Source organism: Cryptosporidium sp. chipmunk genotype I (assembly GCF_004936735.1).
Source record: "Cryptosporidium sp. chipmunk genotype I strain 37763 chromosome Unknown contig_10, whole genome shotgun sequence".
NCBI lineage: Eukaryota > Apicomplexa > Conoidasida > Eucoccidiorida > Cryptosporidiidae > Cryptosporidium > Cryptosporidium sp. chipmunk genotype I.
Genome location: NW_027125596.1, coordinates 450,270 through 473,564, shown reverse-complemented (window position 1 = coordinate 473,564; position 23,295 = coordinate 450,270). Strand labels below are relative to the sequence as shown.

Here is a 23,295-nt window from a genome sequence, read left to right as displayed (position 1 = left end):
CGTAAATTAATAAAAGGTAACGAAGTTTGGCGCCAAATAGTGAGACTTAGGACGACGGCGTCTCTAATAAAAGTAATAAAATTAATATATTAAATGTTAAAAAAAAATGCATATAGAAAATAAAATATTATAAATAAAAATTGAATATTTATTTAATGTAATAAAAGTACTTAATTTTTGTAATATATTAATTAATCAATTGAAATTATTAATAGCGGTAAATGAAATTTAATAAATACGTATTAAATACAAATTAAGCAAGAAAAAAGAAAATTTTGTTTTCGAAAGGCGTAATTTGACCTAATTAAATTTTAATTAGTCGTTTAAAATTTATAGATATTTATATATAAAAAAGGAAAACTCCAGGTTACCACAAAATTGGAAATTTGTATCATATCTATATTAAGGAAGCAAAAATACAGAGGAAATGGTTCGTGTTTCAGTTTTAAGTGATTGTTTAAAGGCTATCTTGAATGCTGAGAAGATGGGGCGTCGTCAAGTATTAATTCGTCCTTCTTCAAAGGTTATTGTCAAATTCTTACAATGTATGCAGAGACGTGGTTATATTGGGGAATTTGAGGTTGTTGATGATCGTAGAGCTGGAAAGATTTGCATTGAATTACTTGGACGTCTCAACAAATGTGGAGTCATCTCCCCACGTTATGATGTTCCTTTATCTGATATCGAACAAATTAGTACCGATTTACTTCCATCTAGACAATTTGGCTACATTGTTTTGTCAACATCTTATGGTATTATGGACCAAGAAGAGGCAAGAAGAAAACATACAGGTGGTAAGATCCTTGGATTCTTCTTTTAAAAATCAAAGTGATTTAATCTCTCAAAATTTTCTACCATATCTTTCTTTTAATTCCTAATTTCAACTTCTAGCCTGCTTTATTACTACTAAATCGCTGATAATACTAGTTGAAGGCTTTGAATGAAATAGACTAGTAAAAAAAAATTGGGGAAATACTCACTATTACTAGAAAGAGAAGAAATGGAGAAAAATTCGGAGATTTTATTAATTCACACCTTTTTTCTTTAATTATATGATCTTTTATTATTATTACTTTTATTTTTGGTAATATTAATAATACATAAAAACAGTAACTTTCTTGACGAAAAATTAAAACCATTTGATTATCTTATCATAGATTAGTTTTATTTTTTTATCAGATGAATAATACTTTAAGTCTCATTACATTCTACTTCAATTTACAACTGTAATTTTTGTACTTCCACAGATTCTCCTCATCCTATCAATTTCCCGTCCCGCCACTTTTTTGTCGCTGTCACTTCTACTTATCTTAATACTACTAATCTTCTGGCTCATTAGATCATGTTCTTCCTAATATTAAATACATTAAATCATTCAAAAAAAATAATTTAAAACCTTATACCTTATATTTTAAAACTACTCGAGATCTACATACATGCTTTAGCCCAATTAATTATATATTTCTCTGCACGACAAGACTCGGGGGTCCTCCCGCCTATTTGAGACGGAAATAATAGTTTAATGAATGATAAATAAAGGTTGAAAAATGTCAAAATTGGTGATAAAGTTGAAATCATTTTTATTAATCAATATAAATAATATAATTAATTTTACAAGTAATAGTAAAAAAATTTTTACTAAATTAATATTAATATTTATATAATAATACTTGTATGAATATTATATTATTAATTAGTACATTTAAATAATAAGCATTGAATTTTAAAATTAAAATTTACAACTGTCTTGTCTAATTCATAGTTAATTTAAATAATAAAATTGCTGCAAAATTGACTTTAATTCTTGAATAAGAAAAAGGTTACCGAATTCAAGTTGTAAATCCCAACAATTCAATATATATAGTTTTTTTTTCAACTGTTGTGGTAAATAAATTAGAAAACATGTCAAGATTCTTAGCAAAGAAGGTTCCTCCAAGTGAGTCAAAGAAACTAAAACTGGAGCGTAATATGAAGTTATTCTCCAACTTTCAATCTAAGATCAAGTCTAATAGAGCCAAATTGAATGATTTACGTAAGAAGGCTAAGATTGAAGCATTGAAATTACAAAAGCAATACAAGGAACATGTTAAATCCATTGTCGATTTAAAGAGACAAGCTAAGCAAAATGGAGGATTATATCGTCCAGCTGAACCAAAGGTTGTTTTTGTTATACGTCTTAAAGGTATTAATAAATTGTCTCCCAAAGTTAGAAAGATTTTCCAGTTATTCAGATTACGCCAAATTAATAATGGTGTATTCTTGCCTGTAAATAAAGCAACGACTGAAATGCTTAAGGTTATTGATCCATTTGTTGCTTATGGATACCCGTCTATTTCTATGGTTCGTAAGTTACTTTATAAGAGAGGATACTTAAAGGTTGGAAAGAGAGGTAGCTATCAAAGAGTGCGTATTCAAGATAACTCTATCATTCAAAAGAGACTCGCATCTAAAGGTGTCTATGGTATTGAAGGTATGGTTCGTGAATTATTCTTTTGTGGAGAGCAATTTAAGGCTGTTACTTCCTTACTATGGCCATTCAAGCTTTCCTCTCCAAATGGTGGTTTTGTTCGCAAGTCTACCAGATTTACTGAAGCCAGAGGTGGAGACTGTGGTAACAGAGAACATTTGATTAACAAGCTTATTGATAGAATGTGTTAAACTAATTAGGATTAAAAGATCAAAACATTTGCCTTATTTTCTCTCTTTTCTTAATTAATACAGAAAGGAAAAGAAAGCAAAAAGGGAATGCTAACATCCATTATCTACTTATTAACACATACTAGAAACAAGTAAATAGTAAGATTTATCTAGACGTAATAGTACATATTTGGGACTTATTTCTCTTGAAATTGATTAGATGATTTTCATTCTAAGATCTTATCTTCAAATGTAGATTCTTTTTTCTCTCCTCGATTTCCCCCATATTCGATACCTATTCGATACCCTACTACAATTCCCTTTCTTTCAACAAAAGATGTCAGTGTATATATATAGAATAAAAAATACATATACAAGAGTTTAAAAAAACTTTGTAGTATACTTTTCTGAACTTAATCATAATAATAATAGTAAAAGTACTAATATCGAGTCATTATCATCTAATTCTAACAGTCCTTCTCTTATTCTTGTTCTTCAAGCTACCTTTATTCTTAAAAGCAATATCAAATAGCTCACTAGTGCTTAAAGCATCCAGATCTTTTATATTGCCTTTTTCTATAAATGCCAATTTTTTAAATTGGAACTTACTATTAGTATTCTTACCAATATTCCCAGTACCTACAGAAGCTAGCATAACTTGCCTTAGAGGTTTTTTAACTTTACCTTTGTCATATTCCTTGTCATAATCTGATCTAATGTTAGAGCGAGCAAGGAGAGACTTTTTAGCTTCCTCTAAGCTTTGAATAGCTTCATTGGATAATTTAAGATCTTCCCAGGTCTCTATTTGGCTCTTGCTTATATTACTAATAAAAACATTTCCATTTGAACAATTTCCTGATTTTGACTTAATAAAGTAGCTTGCTAATAGTCCAAGTTTCTTCAGTTTTTTAAGGTATAAAATGGTAGACAAGTTCCTTCTTGGTCTGGATCTGAAGATCCAGCTATCACATAGTAATAAAGATCTAAGCTTGAAATTGCAAGTCTTGGCCTTTGTTATATTTATTTTTCGTTCATTTTTAAATGCTATTGAGGTGTTTGACTCCAATTTCTCACTATTCACATCAGTACTTGATATTGGAGTCAATATAAGTCTAATATCGTTGGTATTCTGTGGATTCTGATCAGGTTGTGATATCAAGTCTTGACCTTGATCTTGGCATGAATCTTCTCTTCCTCCTCCTTTAGACTTATTTGCTAATAGTTGGTCAAGAAACTCATTTAGGCTTTGCTCTGTCTTTGAAGATTCATGGGAATCCCTACTGTTACTATTATTATTACCATTCATAAAAGCTTTTGAGTTCGTTTTAAGCTGGAAATTAGTGAAGGATATTTCAGGAGCTAGAGGAATCAAGGTCTGGGATTTTCCCAAAGACTCTATGGAGACACCAGAGTCCCTAAGTAAGTCATCCTTGTTAAAATCACTCCTATAGTAAAACAATAAATAAGCCTTGTAGTTCTCATTTAGCACATTTTCTATTCTAGTTGGTTTAACGCAGTCATCATTAAAACAGTACCATTTGTTGTTAATACTCTTAGCATGGGTATAGTAGTGGCCACAAGATAGAGTACTTCCAGCATGACATACAACAGCCCATAGCTTGTAGATATTAGAGGATTTAGATGAGAATGTCTTAGGATCAGAGTAAGGCTTAGGAGTCATAAATGGTTCTAGATCCAAAACATCTGAAAAGCTGACAGCTTTGTTAGGCTTTCTACTTCCATGTCCCACATAGCTAAATCTCTTTAATTGAATTGTCAATAGTGGAGGGAGCTTCTCAATTAAAAGCTGTTTAGAGGCATCAGACCTCTGATGACATTTTGGACACATATATCTGTTTTCACCTTTAAGATACTCAATTTTAGTGAATAGTTTGAGAGCGTTTTCTAAATTGGATACCCCCATGATATCGAGAGGTACATCCATAAATGGATCATATGTATTAGAGGTATAGTGACAATTGGAACATACAATTCTGGAGAGAAAGAATCCACAAAACAACTGGCCAATGTAAGTTGTAGAAGCTAAAATAGGATGTATCTTCCTAAAAGTTTGATCGCTTTGTAAGTTTTTTGGCAAACAGGATTTGTGTAGTGCCTCTAAAAAATACCTGAGAAACTCCTGTGCATCATGCATCATTCCAATTCTGAATCTCCTCCATATTAATTTTTGAGCGCATTTGATAAAACTGGAGACTACTGGCTGATTGTTTTCCGTATCAGATTTGGATTTATTATCCAACATAATATTAACATGATCCTCAAACATACACATCAGACAGACCAAGTGATCTTGCCTATGCCTACAAATCTTCTGGTGATTTCTCCTTAAGCAATCAATTGAAAGATAAGGCGCATAAGTTAGTGCCTGCAAAATAGAGTTAAAGTAGCATGTATTCCAGCCAGGATTAGCTAATCCTCTACCATATGGTCTAAACTGAACAATTTCCTTTGATTCAAGAAAATCTCTGGCATCAGAAAGTAGCTCTGGAGGAAAGTAATAGTACTCTGGCCTTGCTAATGGGGCATTATTCTCAATTTGCTCCTTTTCTTCAAACTTTTCTTTGTGTCTCTGGGACTCATCTAAGCTCTGAGATTCATCTGAAGAATAAGAATAAGCTCCCATAGCTGTTTTATTGTCCAAAAGCCCTCCAGAAACAAAACTGACCAGACGGGTTGACAATTGAAGGGCCAGAGGATGAGAGCCTTGCCGCTTCTCAGCTTCTTGACCTACAACTGGAACCATAAACAGAAAGAATCAACGTTTTTCTTATCAGTATCTAAAAAATTGATTCTAGACTAGATATCAAAGTCTTTATACTGTACCTGACTTCCTCGATTTGACCTTAATCTTTCTTTCTCTCTCTCTTTCTCCCCTAAACTTTACTCTTTTTCACCCTAGCTGTTGATAACTAGTTAATTGGGCGAGCTCCCGCCTAAAGTTGTATCTTTAAATTCACTATAGAAAAATAAGAATAGCGAAAACAAAGGAGAGAGAAAGGAAAGGACTAGAAGAAGCAACCAGATATTTTTAGAGATAGGTACTTGGGCCAAAAGAACACGTTTTTCAAATTTTTGAAAAGTCTAAATCTAAAACAATTTTCCATATAATTAAAGTGACAAGTAAATTATGACATAAGTTTTGGCGCCAAATGTTGAGATCAGTGTAAAACTTAAGGACGGAAATTGGATGAGTGAAGTGGAAGAGAGAGGAGAAAGGAGAGAAGATGGTGAGGAGAAGAATAGGTAAAGAGTTTGAATGAAGATAGATCTGAGTTGCGAAAGAAAAATGAAAATTCGGAATGAAATGAATTCACACTTTTTTTCTCCCCTTGATAAAAATTAATTAATATATCGGAGACAGCCACGTGCCGCCAAAACGGGATAAGTATATATATAGTCAAAAAGGGATGCGATAAGAGGAAATTGAAAAAGTCAGGTGTTGACAGAGAAAACTCGAGATAGAATAAAAGTGAAAAAAAAGTTAAGAGTAGAAAACAAATATGAGCTCTAGAGGTAGTCCATTTGGAGGGAGAGGCCGAGGTGGAGGAGGAAGAGGTGGAGGAAGAGGAGGTGGAGGTAGGAGTCCAGGTGGTGGCCGAGGTGGAGGAGGAAGAAGCCCGGGAGGAGGTAGAGGAAGAGGTGGAAGTAAAGGAGGCAGAGGAGGAGGAATGAAGGGAGGGTCTAAAGTACTGATTGTTCCTCACAGACACGAGGGTGTTTTTATGGCAAAAGGTAAGAGTGATGCATTAGTAACAAAGAATATGGTACCTGGTGTTTCAATTTATGGTGAAAAGAGAGTAGAGACAACAGATCCTGAGACTAATGAAAAGATTGAATACCGCGTTTGGAATCCGTTTAGATCGAAATTAGGAGCAACTATTATTGGAGGTGTTGCTAATATGCCGATTAAGCCAGGAGCGAAGGTATTATACTTGGGAGCAGCTAACGGAACAACAGTTTCTCATGTATCAGATATGGTTGGACCCGAAGGTAGTGTTTATGCTGTAGAGTTTAGTCACAGATCTGGAAGAGATTTGACTGATATGGCTAAAAGACGTCAGAATATTGTTCCTATTGTTGAGGATGCAAGAACTCCTCAAAAGTATAGAATGCTTGTTCCAATGGTAGATGTAATCTTTTCTGATGTTGCTCAGCCTGATCAAGCTCGTATAGTAGCTTTAAATGCCCATCTTTTCCTTAAGAACAATGGATACTTTATAATATCTATTAAGGCCAGCTGCGTAGATTCTACTGCAAAGCCGGAAGCTGTTTTTGCATCTGAAATAGATAAACTTAGAGCTGAAAAATGCAAACCAAAGGAGCAGCTTACCCTTGAACCTTATCATAGAGATCATGCTGTAGTTATTGGTGTTTATAGACCTATTAAGAAGAAGGAATAAAACTCGGCTCATTTAGTTCTAAATCCCTACCATATTTAGATATAGTCTATAATAAGTAATTAATATCCGTAATTTCTCGTTTCTACCTTGTTCTAATCTAAATCTACGTTAAAGTACTTCCTGTTTCTCCAGTTTCATCCTCTAGCCTCCATGACCATATTTAATTAAGTCATGAGTTACATGCAATCTTGACCCTATTCAATTAGCTGGCCAGACTTGCAGGAATTATTCATAAAGACATTACATTACTTTTCTTTTGACATTATGCGGCCCAATACGTATAATTCTCCTCGAGAACCATCACGAAAGCGTGTAGTACCGGATTATAGCTTTTTTCAATGTAACGCCCTTTTGTCGACTGTACTCGAACGGGATCATTTCTATAGTGAATCCGATCGTATTGGGCTACAGCTCTTGACAACACCTCTGTCCGTGACGATGAGTTATCCATCCCGCCGGAAACGGGAAGCGTAGCCTGTTTCTGCTCTGCTCTTATCCAATTCCTCTTTTCTCTCGGAGCTTAAGTTGGTCTGGATAATGCGCTTATGTATGCTTACACGGCATTGATGACCCAGCGGAGTTTCTTGGGTTGGAACTCCGAGCGGTGTGGATGATTCTGAACGGCCGGGGGATTCAACCCACCAGTCACCTTCCCCCTCCCTAGACTCTGTCCCTTCTTTCCTGTTAGACTGACCGCCCGGAAATAGGCGGCAAAAACGGCTGCCGATAGGGCGGGCTTTGAAAAAATCTGGATATTGCGATACTGGTTTTCGCAAGGTTTGTTGGGGTGGTGCTCGTTTGGGACCACGTACGGTGAGGTTTGCGGCGCGGCCGGCGGACCATAGCGAGTCAAAAATCGTTTTTCAGGGTCTTTTGTGTAAGATTAGAAGTTTTTTATCCAGATAGTATAGCGATAGTAGCAGAAGTAGGAAAATAAAGAGGTAATAGATTGAAGGGAAAGATACGCGAGGATAAACTAAAGTAGTACGTTCTGTTAAAACTTAGGAATTGAATTAAATGGATAATGGAGTAAGCGAACGCAAAGAACAGCTGGTGGCTTCTGAAGAATCTGAGGATTCTCAGCTTGACGATGAGATTTCCAGAAAATTGATTCCGTTCGAGACAAATATAGAGTTTGACGAAACACAACTACCAGAAGAAACAAGACAAATAATTAACCAAAATACACGAGAATTGCTAAGAAATATCAGTTTTAGCAATTCAGGTGGTTTAAAAGGAGCCATAGAGCGTTCTTATTTAGTCAGGCAGCAATCACTAGCACATACTAAGGAAGAGGTAGTGGACGCTTATAAGCAAAGAGCAAGATTAGCTGCAATGGTATCTAGAAGACGTGTGACGTTACAACATGTAAGAGCTCAATTTGAGGCGGTTGCAAAGTTTAAAAAAGGTCTCAAGCATAAAGATAAAAGTGATTCAGGTGAGGTTAATATACCCATCAAGTCAAAAACTGAGCACTATGATGAATCAAATGAAGACTTCAATGCGAGCTTTGAGGCTTCTAGTCCGATTCAAAAAGAATCATCCACATCTTTTGTACCAGTTAGGTTCGGTAGTATGTCTATTTCCGATACACTTGCTCTACAACAACTCGCAAACATGAAGATAGGATCAAGAGATGAATAGGTTATATTAGTATTAGATGAGTCCACTTTGATCATATTACAGAAAATACATAATATGTGTTAATCATATAATATTATTCACTTTTGTTTGTATGTTGAATAATTATAATTAATAATAATATACTATCGATTCATTTACATGCAAATGTTAGCACTATTCATTTTTATTGGCATTCATGTATGTTCATTTTAATTTTTCTCTCTTACATCATATTCAATGACTATTCTCTTAGTTTTGAGTGATTTTTGGTTTTCCATCCTCTAATTCAACAGTAAATGTCTTGACTGAAGATCTTGTTAATCTTGATGATTTCTTTTTCCTTTCATTTTGTTTCTTGTTTTCATTTTTCTCATTTTCCTCACTTTCACCTTCCTCTTCTTGCTCTTTTTCTTCTTCCTCTTCTAATAGTAATTAGCGTGAATATACAAGTTCGAATTATTAGGATTTTGGTGAACTTACTTTGAGTATCGGAGGTTGAAGGTAAGGTTCCTGCTAAACCTAAATTTCGACAAAACCATGCTTCTGTGATTGCATTAATCCATGCAGACTGACTGTCTTTTCCTGTAGCACAAATAATTTGGTCTGCTCCATGATACTTAAAGCCAATACACCCTGGTGCAGCATCAACATTATGAACTGGTAATTCAATACTTTCTAATGAAAAAGATGCTTTTGGAATCTATAGATTTCATAAATTGTAATTAAATTAGATGAATAGAAAAAAAAATCAATAAACTTACCGAGTTGTAGTAAATTGATAACATATTACCATTTAAGAATCCAAGAGATCCATCCATAATATCAGTAATTTCTTCACTATTTGGAGCAAATGCAAGAGGACCAATTTTGAGAATATCACATTTAAAGCTTTCATTGTTTCCACTTCTTGTGGAAGCTAACTGCATTCTTTTAGCTTCCTCTGTATGGATTAAAATTGGAATTGGGAAGAAATTAAGTTAATAATTATCTGATTTTAATATGGAATTAAAGAGGATAGAGTTTAAAAATAACATGATAAAAATGTTATGTGGTTTATTCTTTCCGCCTTAATTTTTTGATATTAAAAATCTTACCTTCTAAAATATAAGCCTGAGCAAGAAGTACTTTAGCACGTTTCATATTTGTGATGGCAGCAGCCTTTTCTGGATTCTTCTTTGGATCAACTTCAGCATGTGTGAGTTCACTCTGAGTCATTCCACTTTGTTCTTGTAAATATTTGGCAACTTTCCTCTTTTCAGCAGCCTCAGCAAACAATGTATTACTTTGTAATTTAAAGGCTTCTTGAGATAAAGGAGTAGCTTTGAAGTTGACTCCTGTTGTTGAACTAATACCTTGAATAGCTTCTTTAGTTACATTATCTCCATCAACAGAAAATGACTTAATCTTTTCTTGTAAAAACCTCAAAGTTTTGTGAGAAACTGGTAACTCTGAAGTTCTCTCAAGCTTGGCATGGCTCAACCCTTGTAATAAATCGAATGGGTTGGTTAAATGAAAAACAGTCAAGGCATTACTCATTCCAACACAGCCCAAAAGTAAAATAGTCTTTTTTAAATTTGATAATTTTACCATAATTCTTTAAAAATTAAATATCTTTATCTGATGATTTTTTTTATTAAATAACAAGAAGACTATTTTTAAAATACCCTTGTGTTGATTTAATTTAAATTATCACGAATTACTCATTTCTAATATGCATAAATGCAATTTTTTCTGCATGCATTTATGCATGGAATTTTAATTTTAGAGTTTTATTCAAATACCGGTCTTGCATAAGCATGCAAAAACAACTATTTTTTGAAATCTTTTCTATTTCTATCCCTTAGCTTAAAAAAAACTGCATGCAATTTTATGTGGACAAAATATATGTTTTTTTTTTGCATGCACAAAAATTGTAATATTAATAATAATTTATTTTGCATGGATATAATACCGGTATATAATTATGTGGATAAAATTACGTAATTCAATTAAAAAAAAAAATGACGTCATCAATTGCATGCACCAAAAATTCATCAAAAAAAATGCCAATAAATTAATGATAATGCAATTCAATTAAAATAACGTAGAACCAATCAAAAATTCTAATTAATTAGTTCTGATGGAATTGTAGAATAATAATAATAGTAATAATAGTCTACATTGAAAAAAAAAAATAATGAGAATTTTCTTTTTTATTAATTTACTATCAATAGCAGGATTGAGTCAATATGCTCACGGAAGATTAACCCGTTCAACATCAGATTTTGGTTTATTAGAGCCACAATTTTTACCAGGAACAATTACAACTTTAATACAAACTGCAAGAAAAATAATCGGTGCAAACGTAGAGCCAATGTCAGTAATAGGAGAAGGCAATTCCCAAACAAACCAGCAAGATCCTGAAAAGCTTTATAATGAAGCAGTTTCATCAGCTGTTTCAGTTTATCAAAAGGCAATGAATGATGCTACAAATAACAGATTAAAACAAAGAGATGCTGTGAGTAGTGTGCCAGTAGTTGATTCACCAAGAAGCCCAGTCTGTTCAGTAATGATTTCAGGTGAATTAGCTTTAGCTTTGGACCCAAGAAATATTTTCGACGTTGATTTACTTGGGGTAAAAATTACCAAAGATGATTTATTATTTATGACAGATTTAAAAAATCCAGAAAGCCTTGTAAGGAGTTTCTCTCTTAATAAAATTGAGGTTCCTTTGGAATCCGTTCAAAATAGCAGAAAGTGTTTTAGAATGTACTTTGATGGATCACCAGTAGTAATGTGTGCAAAGTCTGACGAAGAAAGGAATGAAATGATGAATAAGTTGACAGAAGCTGTAAGTTTTTATTAATTCAGATTTATATGAGAGTATCTCATTAACTATCTTACTTATTATTTATTCAGATATTCTGCAAGAATAGTGGAATTACATTCTCAAAAACTGTTGGTACTGTTGAAAATACTGGATTATCAGATTCTTCATTGGGAGTACCTGCACTTACTACAAAAGATTTAAGGTAAGTATAATAATATTTCAAGTCTAAATAATTTCATTCTCTAATCAATTATTAAAATTTACAGGTGGATTGAACAAATTGCAAAGAGACAAATTCAAATGGCAGGAAATGTACAGTCTAATGTTGTTAATTGGTTGAAATCTAAAGGAAACCAGCATGTTTTAGTGAAGGATTCACTTGGATTTAATCCTCAAATTACTGTCAATGGTGAAAAAGTTATATAAAATTAGTTAATATTTTTCTTAATTAACTAATTTTATATCTCATTTTTCTTCTAGTAACTATTAACTTGTATTTAAGAAGAAACAAGAGTTGGTTTTTTATACATATAATACTTATAAATTAACTTTAAAATAATAAAAATGAGGGATATTAATTGTAAATATTCATTTAATCTACAGTATTCGACTGTTAAAATATGGCGAACAAGATTCAAATCATTCTTAAAATTTAATCATCAAATCAATAGTAAGATTCAAGACGATGCTTATTAATATGGGATAGATTTGGAGAATTCTTATCATTTGAATAGTTTCTTTTGAATTTATTGCCCTTATTGTGATGCCTCTTGTTCATATTGTTTGAAGATTTTGCTTCCTTTGAAGTACGTACTGGTGCTAAATACTTTCTCCTCTTATCAACCCTATAAGGAGCCAACTTCTTTAGAGAAATGTGTTGATTCAGCTCTTTATCATCCATGGATAAAATATCTTCAACACTAAGTCCATAATCATTCTTTTCAACCTTGGTGTACTTAAATCTGACTGGCATCTTACCATTGTCCAAAACATCTTCAAAATGGAGTCCATAGTATTCATCCAGTAGAGTGTTAATCTTTTCATTATCTCCATAGCTCAAATTCAGTCTGTTTGAATTGGCTATTTCATCAATTTCTGTAAACTCACTATCATTGGCTCCCTTACCTTTGGTATTTGGCTCCGGTACACGGCTCTTTTCAAGAGGATGCTCATGGTTGGTATTTCTACAACAAGATTTACAAAGAGTGAAGTTCTCACAAACTTTACAATCGAACTTTTTCTTATTTGGAAGAATCTCCTTCAAACAACTATCACATTGCCACCATTCATAGTCATCCTCATCATTATAAGTAGATGGTATCACCTCTGATTCATCATTTAATTGGTTTTCTTTCAATGAAGACTTTACTTTCTGTTTTTTGGCCTCTTTTCTGCTCTTAATATTTGTATTATTAACTTCCTCCAATTCTTCGTTATTGTTCTCCAAAATCTCGCCCAATGAAAGATCTTCCTTCTTACTATTGTAATCATCATCAAAGAGCTCCTCCATATATTTGTCATGTTTATCTGGATCAAAATCTCCTTCCAAGTCCAACTTTTCATCCGAAATACCGCTAATACCTGAGATTTCTTGAATCTTTTTAAGCTTTTCAATAATTTCTTTTCTCTTCATACTCTTCAAAAGCTTCAATTCCTCCTCCATCCTGAGCTTTTCCTCAGCTTTTCTCTCCTTCTTCTCCTTTCTTTTCAGCTTTCTACGCTCATCTGGTCTTCTTAAAGATGATATGTTTCTAGAGTAACCCATAATCTGTTGGTTAGCTCCTGGTTCTTCATATCTAAAATTGTATACACTTTCAAATTCATTTGACATTTCCAAATGTTTTTCATCTTCTTCCTCATCTATTTCTGTCTGAATTGTATAGCTTGATGGAATGTAATCATTAATTCTTCTCTGGCTATTGGATTCTTTCCATTCTTGATTTAATATATAGTTCCTTAGAAACTTTTCATTTTCATCCAAATCCTCCTCTGGACCCCAGTACCTATTCAAAGATTCAATAGGATCTCCTCCTTCTTCAATATTACGTGTAAGAAATGACTTAAAGTTTCTCTCCTCTTCCTCAAGTTCTTCTTTACTTTTATCTTTCTTAATCAGGGTTCCAGATAGCTCATCTCCACTATCATCTAATCCCTCTGCTGCTTTGAGAAACGCCTTTTTAAGCTCATCTTGTTCCTTATCATATCCTAGTTTCTTAGATATCCCCTTTTTAACTATTTCGTCATCTTCATTCTCTTGAGAGCCTAGTAAAATCTTCCTTTCGTAATCCCTAAAAGTCATTGGTTTACTGCTTTTTGAGGTATCAGATTTACTAGGCTTTGTATCAGATTCATCTGATGAATCTGAAAATATCACATGTGAATTATCGTAAATACTTGGATCCTTCTTTTTTATCTTATCCAAGGTTTCAAGTATCTTACTTTGAGTCTTGAAGTCCAAAAACTCCGCATCGGAATCCTCATCCTCATCTGATGAATCCGATTCAGAATAGCTCAGATCTTCATCATCCTCTCCTTCTTGATCATTCTTTAATAGTTCCTTTGCTTTTGATAAAGCTTCTTTCCTCTTTCTTTCGTCATATTTTCTCTTATAATCCTCGTTAATCTTTAAAGTATCACAGTCTTGAAGATTTACAGATTCTCCATCTGAATCTAACAAATCCTTCATATTTCCACTATCAATTATGCCTTAATGTTTTTATATATTTTACCAACCTTTCCTAGATCCTGACTTTCCCTTATAATTAACAGTTTCCCAGAGAAAGCAATGATTTGTAAAGTAAAAAGATCAATAAAAGTATGTATGAATGTATATGAAACTTTTGCTAGAATTATACCTTCCTATTTTTTCAAACCAAAACCCGATTTATTAGTATTTATTCCAATCCTCAAATTACTTTTTTCAATTTTATCTGTATAAAATAAATTCCTGATTTGACCTTGGCGCCAAAACTTTTTAAAGGGATTTACATTTAGAGAAATATTAAAGAAATAATTCAATGGGGTTTCCTATATTGAGGCTTTTAAAAAAGTTAAGTAGTTGATTGAAGAGGATTTATATAATTTAAGAGGTTTTTTACTTTTTCTTTTATTTCTATCTTCAAGAATTTGGAATAAGGATTTTTAAGTTGCACAATATTGAATATAGTATACAAGTACATATATTTTAAGGGAGGCAGCGGAGAATAAACTGAGACTTGGCTTAAGATCTTGAAATTAAAGTAGATATGGAGGTTCAGACAATTAAGGATGAGAACCCAGATTTCTATGATAGTGAAGTAGGTAGGTTTTTTTTTTTTTTAAAGGTGGAGAATATTAAAGGAAAATAAGTTATAATTCAATACTAGTACCGTTTTTAAGGTACCGATTTTGTTTTATAATATTAAAAAGTGGCACCGTTATATTAGAATTATATTAACTTAATAGTTTGATTGTAGTTCGAAAGTTTGAGCTAACTGAGGATATAATTAGTAAAGCTCAAGAGATTATAGATTCAGATAAAGACACAATTACAGAATTTTGGAAAGGTGAGTAGAATGATTTTAGGAACTTGATATTTTTAATATTTTTAACTTTTTAATAGACAAATATGTTAAGGAATCCGTAAAGAATTGGGATAAATTTTATAAGAGAAACAATATAAACTTCTTTCTAGATAGACACTGGATAGATAAAGAGTTTAAGGAGCTAATTTCTGCTAGTACAGACATGCCTGATGGTGGGAGTCCTAAAGTATTAATAGAATTTGGATGTGGAGTGGGCAATTCTTTGATACCATTGTTACAGATTTCAAGGGATTTACATTGTATTGGATTTGATTGTTCTTCCAGAGCAATTTCTTTGTTCGAAGAGAGATGGAACAAAATTTCCATCAAACTTGAAAAAGAGGAAAGTCCGGTAGTGAAATGCACATCTATAGACAGAAATAACTCAAACACGTGTCCATTCAACTCTTTAAAAAATTCAGAGAAGCCGTGCACTAGATTAAGGGGTTTTGTATTAGATATAGTACATTCTGATATACCAACATATATTTGTCCGGAGGGCTTTGCAGATTTCGGACTATTAATCTTTGTACTATCTGCAATACATCCAAAACATCATCAGGATGTAATTTTGAGGTGCTCAAAATCCCTCAAGTCTGGAGCTACTTTGCTTTTTAGGGACTATGGAAGGTACGATATGGCACAACTCAGATTTGCCAAGTCAAGTAAATCTAAAATTACAGACAACTTCTATGTCAGATACGACGGAACATTCGCCTATTACTTCACTACTCAAGAGGTTGAGACTCTATTTTTTAATGCAGGTTTTAAAGTCATCTCAAACCAATATTGTCTCAGAGAAGTTGTTAACAGAAAAACCCAAGTTACCATGCAGAGAGTTTGGATCCAAGCAAAATTTACCAAGATCTAATTTGATTTAGACCTTCCAGAACAGGTATCGCAATTCAAGGTTTTAAGCAAAAAATGAAAAAAAGATAGGAAGAACACTACGCTTCAACAATATTGAGGAGTAGAATATCAGCTCAGATCCGTCTTATCCAACTTCAATAATGAAAAATATACTCACCACCTCACCTCATATCTCCATCTTACCCATTAATCCCCCTCTCTACTCATCTATCCTCCTAAGCATCTTCCTAACCTTTTCACATTTCTACTTCAAATGACGTATATTTTTTCAAAATTTCAGGCGCCAAAATATGTCCGCCAGACACGTGTAGGCGCTGATTGCGAAATGAATAATATTAATCCACACTAGTGGAGAAAAATAACTTAAGATCACGGGGAGTAAAGTAGAAAAATAAACATTAATATTAAAAGAGAGAAGTATAGACATTTAGGAAAGGCGTAGAGGTAAAAAAGAACATGGATTCGGGATTTGCAGATAACAGCAATATGGGTGCAGGCGAGGGAAGCAATGATGGGCAGCAAATTGAGCAGAAACCAGTGATAGATCAAGGATCAGGGGTAGCTTCTGATGATAGTCAATACGTAACAGTCAAGGTGAGAAGTCCAGACGGAGAACAAGTTTTATATAGGATTAAGAAGAAGACTCGTTTACAAAAGTTGATGAATTCTTTCTGTCAAAGAACTGGTCAAAATGAGCAGTCAATTCGTTTCTTGTTTGAAGGTGAGCGTTTAAGACCAGAAATGACAGCTGAGGATGCTGGCTTACAGGAGGGAGATTTAATTGATGCAATGATTTCTCAAGTTGGAGGAGGAAGAATGTAAGTCGGCTAGAAGAGGAATTGATAAGAGAAAAATTAATCAAGGCAAGAGTAAGAGTATTGGTCTTTTCTTGCATTTAACTTAGACAATTCAATTAGTGAGAGATTTGTGTATATGTATAGCTTATCTATGAATACATCTATACATATAAATCATATATTATTAATATTTATTATCTTTAAGCGCTTTCTTCTGGATTTTCCTTGTTTTACTTGCTCTCCAATAGTTGTATGTCCACTCATAGAGATATTCTGCTGATAAGGCTGCATCATCACTTAAGTCTGGGATGGTAAGGTGAGGCCCGACATATATACCTGAGTGCATTGATAAAGCAAAAAGTTGAGTGTGTTAATCAATTTAACTTACTTAATGTATCAGCAAGCCTGTCAATAAGCCAGGATCCGTTTCCAGGTAACCAATAAGGGCTCATATATAAAGTGGCCTGCTCTTTAGGACATACTGATGCAAAAATGGTAGTTTCTGAGCCCTACAAGCATTAACAGAAAGTGGAATTTTGCAATATAATGACGATTGTACAAGGTATGAAAATTGTTAATAATATTTGAATGAAAGTTCAACTCACTGTTTTTGTATCTAGCAAGAACCATTTAAAATAGTATATTATACTATATGGAAATACTTTGGGAAATATCCCTGTATTTACGGATCCAGGGTTTACACAAGTTGACCAAGGAAAATGGTCATAATCCTCTCCTCCATCAACATTATCAGTCTGAAAAGTTTGACAGAATGTCAGACCCATTGCATCCCTTCTTAATTTCAGTGTATAAAGGAGTATTGCTGCTTTAGATGCTCCATATGCATAATCAGAGTTTAAAATTTGTGAATATTCAAGAATCTTTCTTAAATTGGACCCAAAGAATCTATGCAGTGGTGAACATGTATTTACAATTCTTGAATTTCTGGTATTCTAAATTCAATAATAAGTGATTGTACATTATTAATACATATATTATTTTCTCAATAATTGGATATTTAGCTTTTTTTTTGACTTACTTTTAGAACTGGCAATAAAAGCTCTGTCAAAATAAATGTTCCTATATAGTTAACTTTAAATACCTTATTGATATACTGTTCACAATCATTTGATTCTTCTTTTATATTTCCTGATCCAATTCCTGCATTGTTTACGAGGATATCTAGTCTGTCGTAATCACTATAAATAATTCAGTCAATGTAAACTCTTTCTTTGATTTATCTTCCTCATCTCCAATTTTAAAACTTACTATGTAAATCTGTTAACAAAGCCTCTAATAGAACTTTCGTCGGACAAATCAATATGCATATACCTTGCGAGTCCTGAGAAAGATGAGTTATTTGTATTAATCTTGTAAGCTGCAACTCTGCCTTTATTCTCTTGTACATCTGCAATGATTACAGTTGCTCCACATTTAACAAAATACTCGGACACTTTCTTTCCAATACCAGTCGCTCCGCCTGTAACAATACATACATTTCCCCTCAAATCCTTGTTTTCCAAAATAATTGACTCTAATCCCAATATTCTATATAATCTTTCAAATAGAATTTTTGAAAATGGGGATATTCTACGCAAAATCCAAACTCCAAGTAGTATTTCAACCCATAACTTCACTCCATGAACAAATAATGCCCATATTACTGAAAGAAATACGGTTATATATATATTCAGAGTTAATTTAAAGTAACTTATTATTGAAACTTGATTCTCCATAACTCTAAACATTATTTGTGTGTTGAAAGATTGAAAACAGAAATGTTGCTGTTATTATAATCCTTTTTAAGAACCCTCACCTGTGAATGGATTCCAAACTCATTAGTTTTAGAGGGATGCCTTTCTAGCTCACTGATTTTTTTTTTCTAGTTTTACTTGCATACAGCCACTTTAATGAATCTTAGTCACTAAATACATATAAAACTCCTTATTAGGCAATAACAACAGCAATGACTTGAAGTATATACTTATTCACATATATTGATTAACTTTTTTTTTTAACAGAGCCTAAGTTTCCCTTTTTCTTTAATTTTTTGTTTTATTTATAAAATTCTCTTTAATCATTTTTTCTCCCTCGCCCCCTAAATCACATTATAATTTTGGAGGCATTTATTTCCCCTCTTGTGATGTAATTTTGCATTGCATGCGTACATGCACAAATTTTATGTAAATTACGTGGAGTTACCGTTATACACGTAAATTTTATCCACATAAATTAAAAAAAAATACATTATTGCATTGAAGGCAAGTGTGAAGATAATAGTAAAGATTCTCTTGAGAGTGAGTTTAGAATTAAATTGAATTAAAAAAAGTCATGAAAGGTAATTTATTTATCAAATAAGTTAGAGAGAATGAGAAAAAAATACTAAATAAAATAAAAATTAATCAGTTTGAATGAATATATATAATGTCAAAAATTAATTACAGGTATTAAATGATTAATTAAATTATGTTGGAATATCAAAATTATTAACATATTATTAAGAATAAAACTGCTTCAAATCTAACTCAAAATAGCCTGGTTTTATAATCATCAAGCTTCTTGTAGATTTCCTCAACAGTAACATCAAGCTTAGAGGCAATTTCTGTCTGAGTTTGGCTATCTAAAATGCTAAAAGTCTGGCAAAAATCGCCGTCAATTACATTATGTACAGGAGAATAATATGACCTAAACATAAGATGATCTCTTGATAATAGAGATGATTTCTGTTTACGTAATAGTATCTCAAGCTTTGATAATAACTCTAAATCTTCAATATTAACTATTGGGGATAATGATCCAATACTACCAAGCACCGTACCATATACAATTGTCTCTGTAGATGTTGATGTCAATTGTGATTTTTGTAAACATGTCACAATATCACCAAGATGAAATTGAGCCACAGTGTTAATCTGATGTGTTCTTAGAAGTGTTGATGATGGATTATTGTTATTATCAGTAAATGATGTTACAAAAGAATAATCATCAGAAGCTTCAACTGGTACCCTTGATACAATAATATTATCAAATTTATCGCTTACTGCAATTGTATGATAATCCAATATTTCACATGCCGAAGTTAACCATCTTGACATTGGATCTTTTGCTACAAGTATAAATTGATTTGATGCGTTATTAAACTTGAAAACTAAAACACCATTTGAAATATCACCAGCAAAAATACGATCATTAACTACTTTAATCCAAGTTAATCCCTGTGGAATACTTCTAAACTCTGACTTTCTAAGAAGTCTCTTTTTTCCTAGTGAATAAACCCTCAAAGTCTTATTAATACCTACCAATAATCTTCCTCTCCAACCAGTTATTGCTGTTGCTGCATTTTCAACTGGAGTTACATGCACTAATTCAAAATTATAATTTGAATCATACTTGTATATCTTTATAGTTGCACCAAAAGAATCATGAATCTCTTCATTGTTACTCCTTTCCAAATCTGAATCTTTATTATTATTGTATCTTTTATTAAGTTTCATCCCATAAACTGTACCAAGAACTAAACATGGTAATTCTAACTCATCAAATTTACAAACACAAGCGGAAATACATCCTTCGTTTGTATCGAGTGGTATTAATTGTATAGTTTCCATTGATTTTAAATTTATTATTCTCACACAGCCACCCCATTTACCTTCTCCTGCAACAAATCCTCCTACTTCACTTTCTGCAAGCAATGTCCCATTTTCTCCTGGTATACGAATTTCCGATAACATTCTTTCTATCTTTGTCTTTTCAGAGTCTTGAACTTCATCTTGAGCAATATCCATAACCAAATTATCACTATCTTCTTTAACATTTAAATCATTCTCTTGTTTTTCTTTATCTTCCCCTTCTTCCTTCTCTTCCTCCATCTTAATATCATTTTCCAAATATTTACCATTATAAAGCTTTTGAAGTGCTGAAATAATCTCTTTTTTAGTCCCAAAATCAAATGAATTGTGATCTGTCTCAACTATTGCAACCATTTGATTCTTTGGAATATCCAAAGTACCTGATGACATTAAAGTCTCTAAGCCAGTAAATAATTGTGGTGAAGGAAGTGTTAATAATTTACGTGGGGTATAACTTAAACTTATTGAACTTTGAGAAAATGATTCACCATATCCTTGAGTAACTTGAAATATTAGTAAAGTAGAACCTGAAACTGCCACATAACCGTTGCTAACTTGATGAGTATTTAATGGAGCTATAGAGTCAATGCACCTATATTGTAGTGGTGTAAAATTCACACCAGATGTCTGAGAATCAACGAGCCAAGGCCTAGTTGACATACACACTAGACTCATCTCACCACCGAAATCTTCTCTCATGACTCTACATATATTTACACCTCTGTTACCCAAATATTTACTTCTAGGATCACTAATTGAACCATTACTTGCATCCACTTTACAACTTAATATTACACCAGTTGTAAGACCTACAAATAAAATTAAGTGACCGTATTTATTAGAATGATATAATTGAACATTTTCTGGTATACTATTCGAATTTGGTAGAATCTGTGTGCATGTTTGCTTAAGCCTCTTTTCTATTGAATCAATCTTATAAAGCCTTAAAGCATTTTCTGTGGATGTACCAACAACAACATAATCACTTCTCAATTGACCTGAATATGATAACTGCTGTATACCAATACAAATAATTTCACAAGTAATTTCTCTTCTACATACCTCAACCAATCCTCCCACTCCTGTATTAGTTATTCCAGAAACGCCGTTAACGCTTAATTCCAATACTACTATTAAACCTCCTTCTAATGCCAAAGAAACTTGTCGGCCATTTGAATCAGCTGCAACAATTTTTCTTGAATCTGGAGTTTTCCAATCATAAATTCTATCTTGAATAATTAATTTCACATGTGTTTCTAAAACTTGGAGAAATGAATTATAAAATATCATGGAAGCAGCATACATTGTAGTTTCATTTAAAGTGAATAAAGTATCATTAGTCTCTTCTACATGTTCGCCAATAGTAAGTACAAGAGAACGATCAATAAATGAAATGATTATAAAATGATGTATATTGTCCAAAACAGCAGCTTCAGCTTGTGAGCCTGATAGTGATGGATCAATACCATTTTTTAGAGTCCATATGCATCTTGGTCTACCAGGTAATGGATTTTCCGCAATCTCTTCAACATTTTTTCCATAAGAACAGATACGTAGTGTAGATCTAGGACCTCTACCACAAGTAACAACAATTTGTGGTGTGCCATCATTATTAGTATCAATAACCTTAATATCAGTAATAGGGCTTAAAGATGGTATTTCCTCGGATTTACGTATACATTGACAATTTCTTGGCCTAAAATAAACTCTTTTTAGATGATTAGAATCAGGCAAAGAAGAAGTATATGGATCAATTTTATCATCCCCAAGTGAAATAATTTGATAATTTGAATGATTTCCAAATTCATGAGATGCAAAAAGAAATCCAGACCTTAATACAAGTAATGAGTTACATACAGGTATCGTATCGTAATAATAAATTCTCATTTCCTTTACAATTCCCTCATTATGTATTAAATTAACTCTGTAAATATCTCCTAATTCTGTTTGCACAAGTATAAAAAAGAAACCTTTAAGTTTATGTAGAGATGAAGCCACAACCATTGTTCCACACTCTGAAGAATCTCCAAATCTGAGTGGATATGGACAAAATATATTTGAATGGCCCATTTTGAAATATATAATACCTTCGTAATCACAAACCAAAACTCCACTTGGTCCATCATTTCCTCCTGGTACTGAAATTAATGTATGCGAACTTTCTGTAATTACTTGAGATGATTTTCTTGAAACATAATTCAAGCCAAGATCAACTTCCCAAAAAATCAAATGCTTTTTTGTTTGTTGTAACTCTTCACTTTCTGTAGAATATGATTGTTCTATTGTTGCAAACATTGGATTATCAAAACCAACATCCATTGCTACTAAAGAAAAACAAACCATATGGCTTTTGTGAGCCTCCATAGGAGATGAAATATCTAAGACATCTGCATCCTTATTTTTACGTGTTAAAGTATAGACAAGCTTTTGCCGTTCAATCGCAGCAATCATTACACTTCTACCCATTGGATCAACAGCAAGGTAATGACCCGGAACAATTCTTCTACACCCTGATTTACCATATGGCTCAGAATGAATTCTTTCAAATTGATTTTTATCTTTATTAAAATCCAAAATTACAATATTTCCACTATCACTTGTTGCAACAATAAGATCCTTACCAGATCCAATTAATCTTAAATTGCTTATATTTCTAACCAAAGAGAAAGTATCCATCAAGCAAATACTCTGAATTTGAGCTGCATTCACATCCAATCTTAACAATTCTAGACTCCTGCCTTTGTTCACAACTATCTCATGGGCCTTTGCTGCACTATAACTCCCCTGGATTGCTGACAAGATGGACCCCTGGGACTCCAGAGTTAAAGAGTAAAAGTGAGGCATCTTGACTTTCCATAAGACTCTTGAGATACGTTTTTGGTCCAGTTGATCAAACACCCAATGATGCAACTTACTTTGTCAATTTTGCCCTTGTTAATTCAAGAC

The 23,295-nt window shown here is 32.8% G+C and overlaps 12 protein-coding genes across 12 annotated transcripts; 7 read left to right on the top strand and 5 right to left on the bottom strand.

The window, feature by feature from the left end:
- Window positions 1-427: 427 nt before the first annotated feature.
- ELE39_000195 (40S ribosomal S15a) lies at window positions 428-820 on the top strand (the record flags this gene model as incomplete). The annotated part of the gene is made up of 1 exon (XM_067343219.1): window positions 428-820. One exon carries the CDS (start codon window positions 428-430, stop codon window positions 818-820), a length of 393 nt encoding a protein of 130 aa, XP_067201153.1.
- A 1,082-nt stretch (window positions 821-1,902) lies between these two features.
- ELE39_000194 (60S ribosomal L7) lies at window positions 1,903-2,658 on the top strand (the record flags this gene model as incomplete). The annotated part of the gene is made up of 1 exon (XM_067343218.1): window positions 1,903-2,658. The coding sequence occupies one exon, from the start codon at window positions 1,903-1,905 to the stop codon at window positions 2,656-2,658; it is 756 nt and encodes a 251-aa protein (XP_067201152.1).
- A 436-nt stretch (window positions 2,659-3,094) lies between these two features.
- On the bottom strand, window positions 3,095-5,401 carry ELE39_000193 (ubiquitin carboxyl-terminal hydrolase of the cysteine fold; the record flags this gene model as incomplete). Its single annotated transcript, XM_067343217.1, has 1 exon — window positions 3,095-5,401. The coding sequence occupies one exon, from the start codon at window positions 5,399-5,401 to the stop codon at window positions 3,095-3,097; it is 2,307 nt and encodes a 768-aa protein (XP_067201151.1).
- A 757-nt stretch (window positions 5,402-6,158) lies between these two features.
- On the top strand, window positions 6,159-7,058 carry ELE39_000192 (Fibrillarin superfamily; the record flags this gene model as incomplete). The annotated part of the gene is made up of 1 exon (XM_067343216.1): window positions 6,159-7,058. One exon carries the CDS (start codon window positions 6,159-6,161, stop codon window positions 7,056-7,058), a length of 900 nt encoding a protein of 299 aa, XP_067201150.1.
- A 1,017-nt stretch (window positions 7,059-8,075) lies between these two features.
- Window positions 8,076-8,702, top strand: ELE39_000191 (conserved domain; the record flags this gene model as incomplete). The annotated part of the gene is made up of 1 exon (XM_067343215.1): window positions 8,076-8,702. The coding sequence occupies one exon, from the start codon at window positions 8,076-8,078 to the stop codon at window positions 8,700-8,702; it is 627 nt and encodes a 208-aa protein (XP_067201149.1).
- A 228-nt stretch (window positions 8,703-8,930) lies between these two features.
- Window positions 8,931-10,271, bottom strand: ELE39_000190 (uncharacterized protein; the record flags this gene model as incomplete). The annotated part of the gene is made up of 4 exons (XM_067343214.1): window positions 8,931-9,103; window positions 9,162-9,381; window positions 9,443-9,621; window positions 9,776-10,271. The coding sequence occupies 4 exons, from the start codon at window positions 10,269-10,271 to the stop codon at window positions 8,931-8,933; spliced, it is 1,068 nt and encodes a 355-aa protein (XP_067201148.1).
- Window positions 10,272-10,857: 586 nt separating this feature from the next.
- ELE39_000188 (uncharacterized protein) lies at window positions 10,858-11,526 on the top strand (the record flags this gene model as incomplete). Its single annotated transcript, XM_067343212.1, has 1 exon — window positions 10,858-11,526. One exon carries the CDS (start codon window positions 10,858-10,860, stop codon window positions 11,524-11,526), a length of 669 nt encoding a protein of 222 aa, XP_067201146.1.
- A 628-nt stretch (window positions 11,527-12,154) lies between these two features.
- Window positions 12,155-14,176, bottom strand: ELE39_000187 (zz domain; the record flags this gene model as incomplete). Its single annotated transcript, XM_067343211.1, has 1 exon — window positions 12,155-14,176. One exon carries the CDS (start codon window positions 14,174-14,176, stop codon window positions 12,155-12,157), a length of 2,022 nt encoding a protein of 673 aa, XP_067201145.1.
- Window positions 14,177-14,735: 559 nt separating this feature from the next.
- On the top strand, window positions 14,736-15,924 carry ELE39_000186 (methylase; the record flags this gene model as incomplete). Its single annotated transcript, XM_067343210.1, has 3 exons — window positions 14,736-14,790; window positions 14,946-15,035; window positions 15,092-15,924. The coding sequence occupies 3 exons, from the start codon at window positions 14,736-14,738 to the stop codon at window positions 15,922-15,924; spliced, it is 978 nt and encodes a 325-aa protein (XP_067201144.1).
- A 455-nt stretch (window positions 15,925-16,379) lies between these two features.
- Window positions 16,380-16,745, top strand: ELE39_000185 (ubiquitin family; the record flags this gene model as incomplete). Its single annotated transcript, XM_067343209.1, has 1 exon — window positions 16,380-16,745. The coding sequence occupies one exon, from the start codon at window positions 16,380-16,382 to the stop codon at window positions 16,743-16,745; it is 366 nt and encodes a 121-aa protein (XP_067201143.1).
- A 159-nt stretch (window positions 16,746-16,904) lies between these two features.
- On the bottom strand, window positions 16,905-18,456 carry ELE39_000184 (oxidoreductase; the record flags this gene model as incomplete). Its single annotated transcript, XM_067343208.1, has 5 exons — window positions 16,905-17,056; window positions 17,109-17,229; window positions 17,326-17,673; window positions 17,760-17,919; window positions 17,990-18,456. 5 exons carry the CDS (start codon window positions 18,454-18,456, stop codon window positions 16,905-16,907), a joined length of 1,248 nt encoding a protein of 415 aa, XP_067201142.1.
- Window positions 18,457-19,245: 789 nt separating this feature from the next.
- ELE39_000183 (splicing factor 3b) lies at window positions 19,246-23,193 on the bottom strand (the record flags this gene model as incomplete). Its single annotated transcript, XM_067343207.1, has 1 exon — window positions 19,246-23,193. The coding sequence occupies one exon, from the start codon at window positions 23,191-23,193 to the stop codon at window positions 19,246-19,248; it is 3,948 nt and encodes a 1,315-aa protein (XP_067201141.1).
- Between the last annotated feature and the right edge of the window lie 102 nt (window positions 23,194-23,295).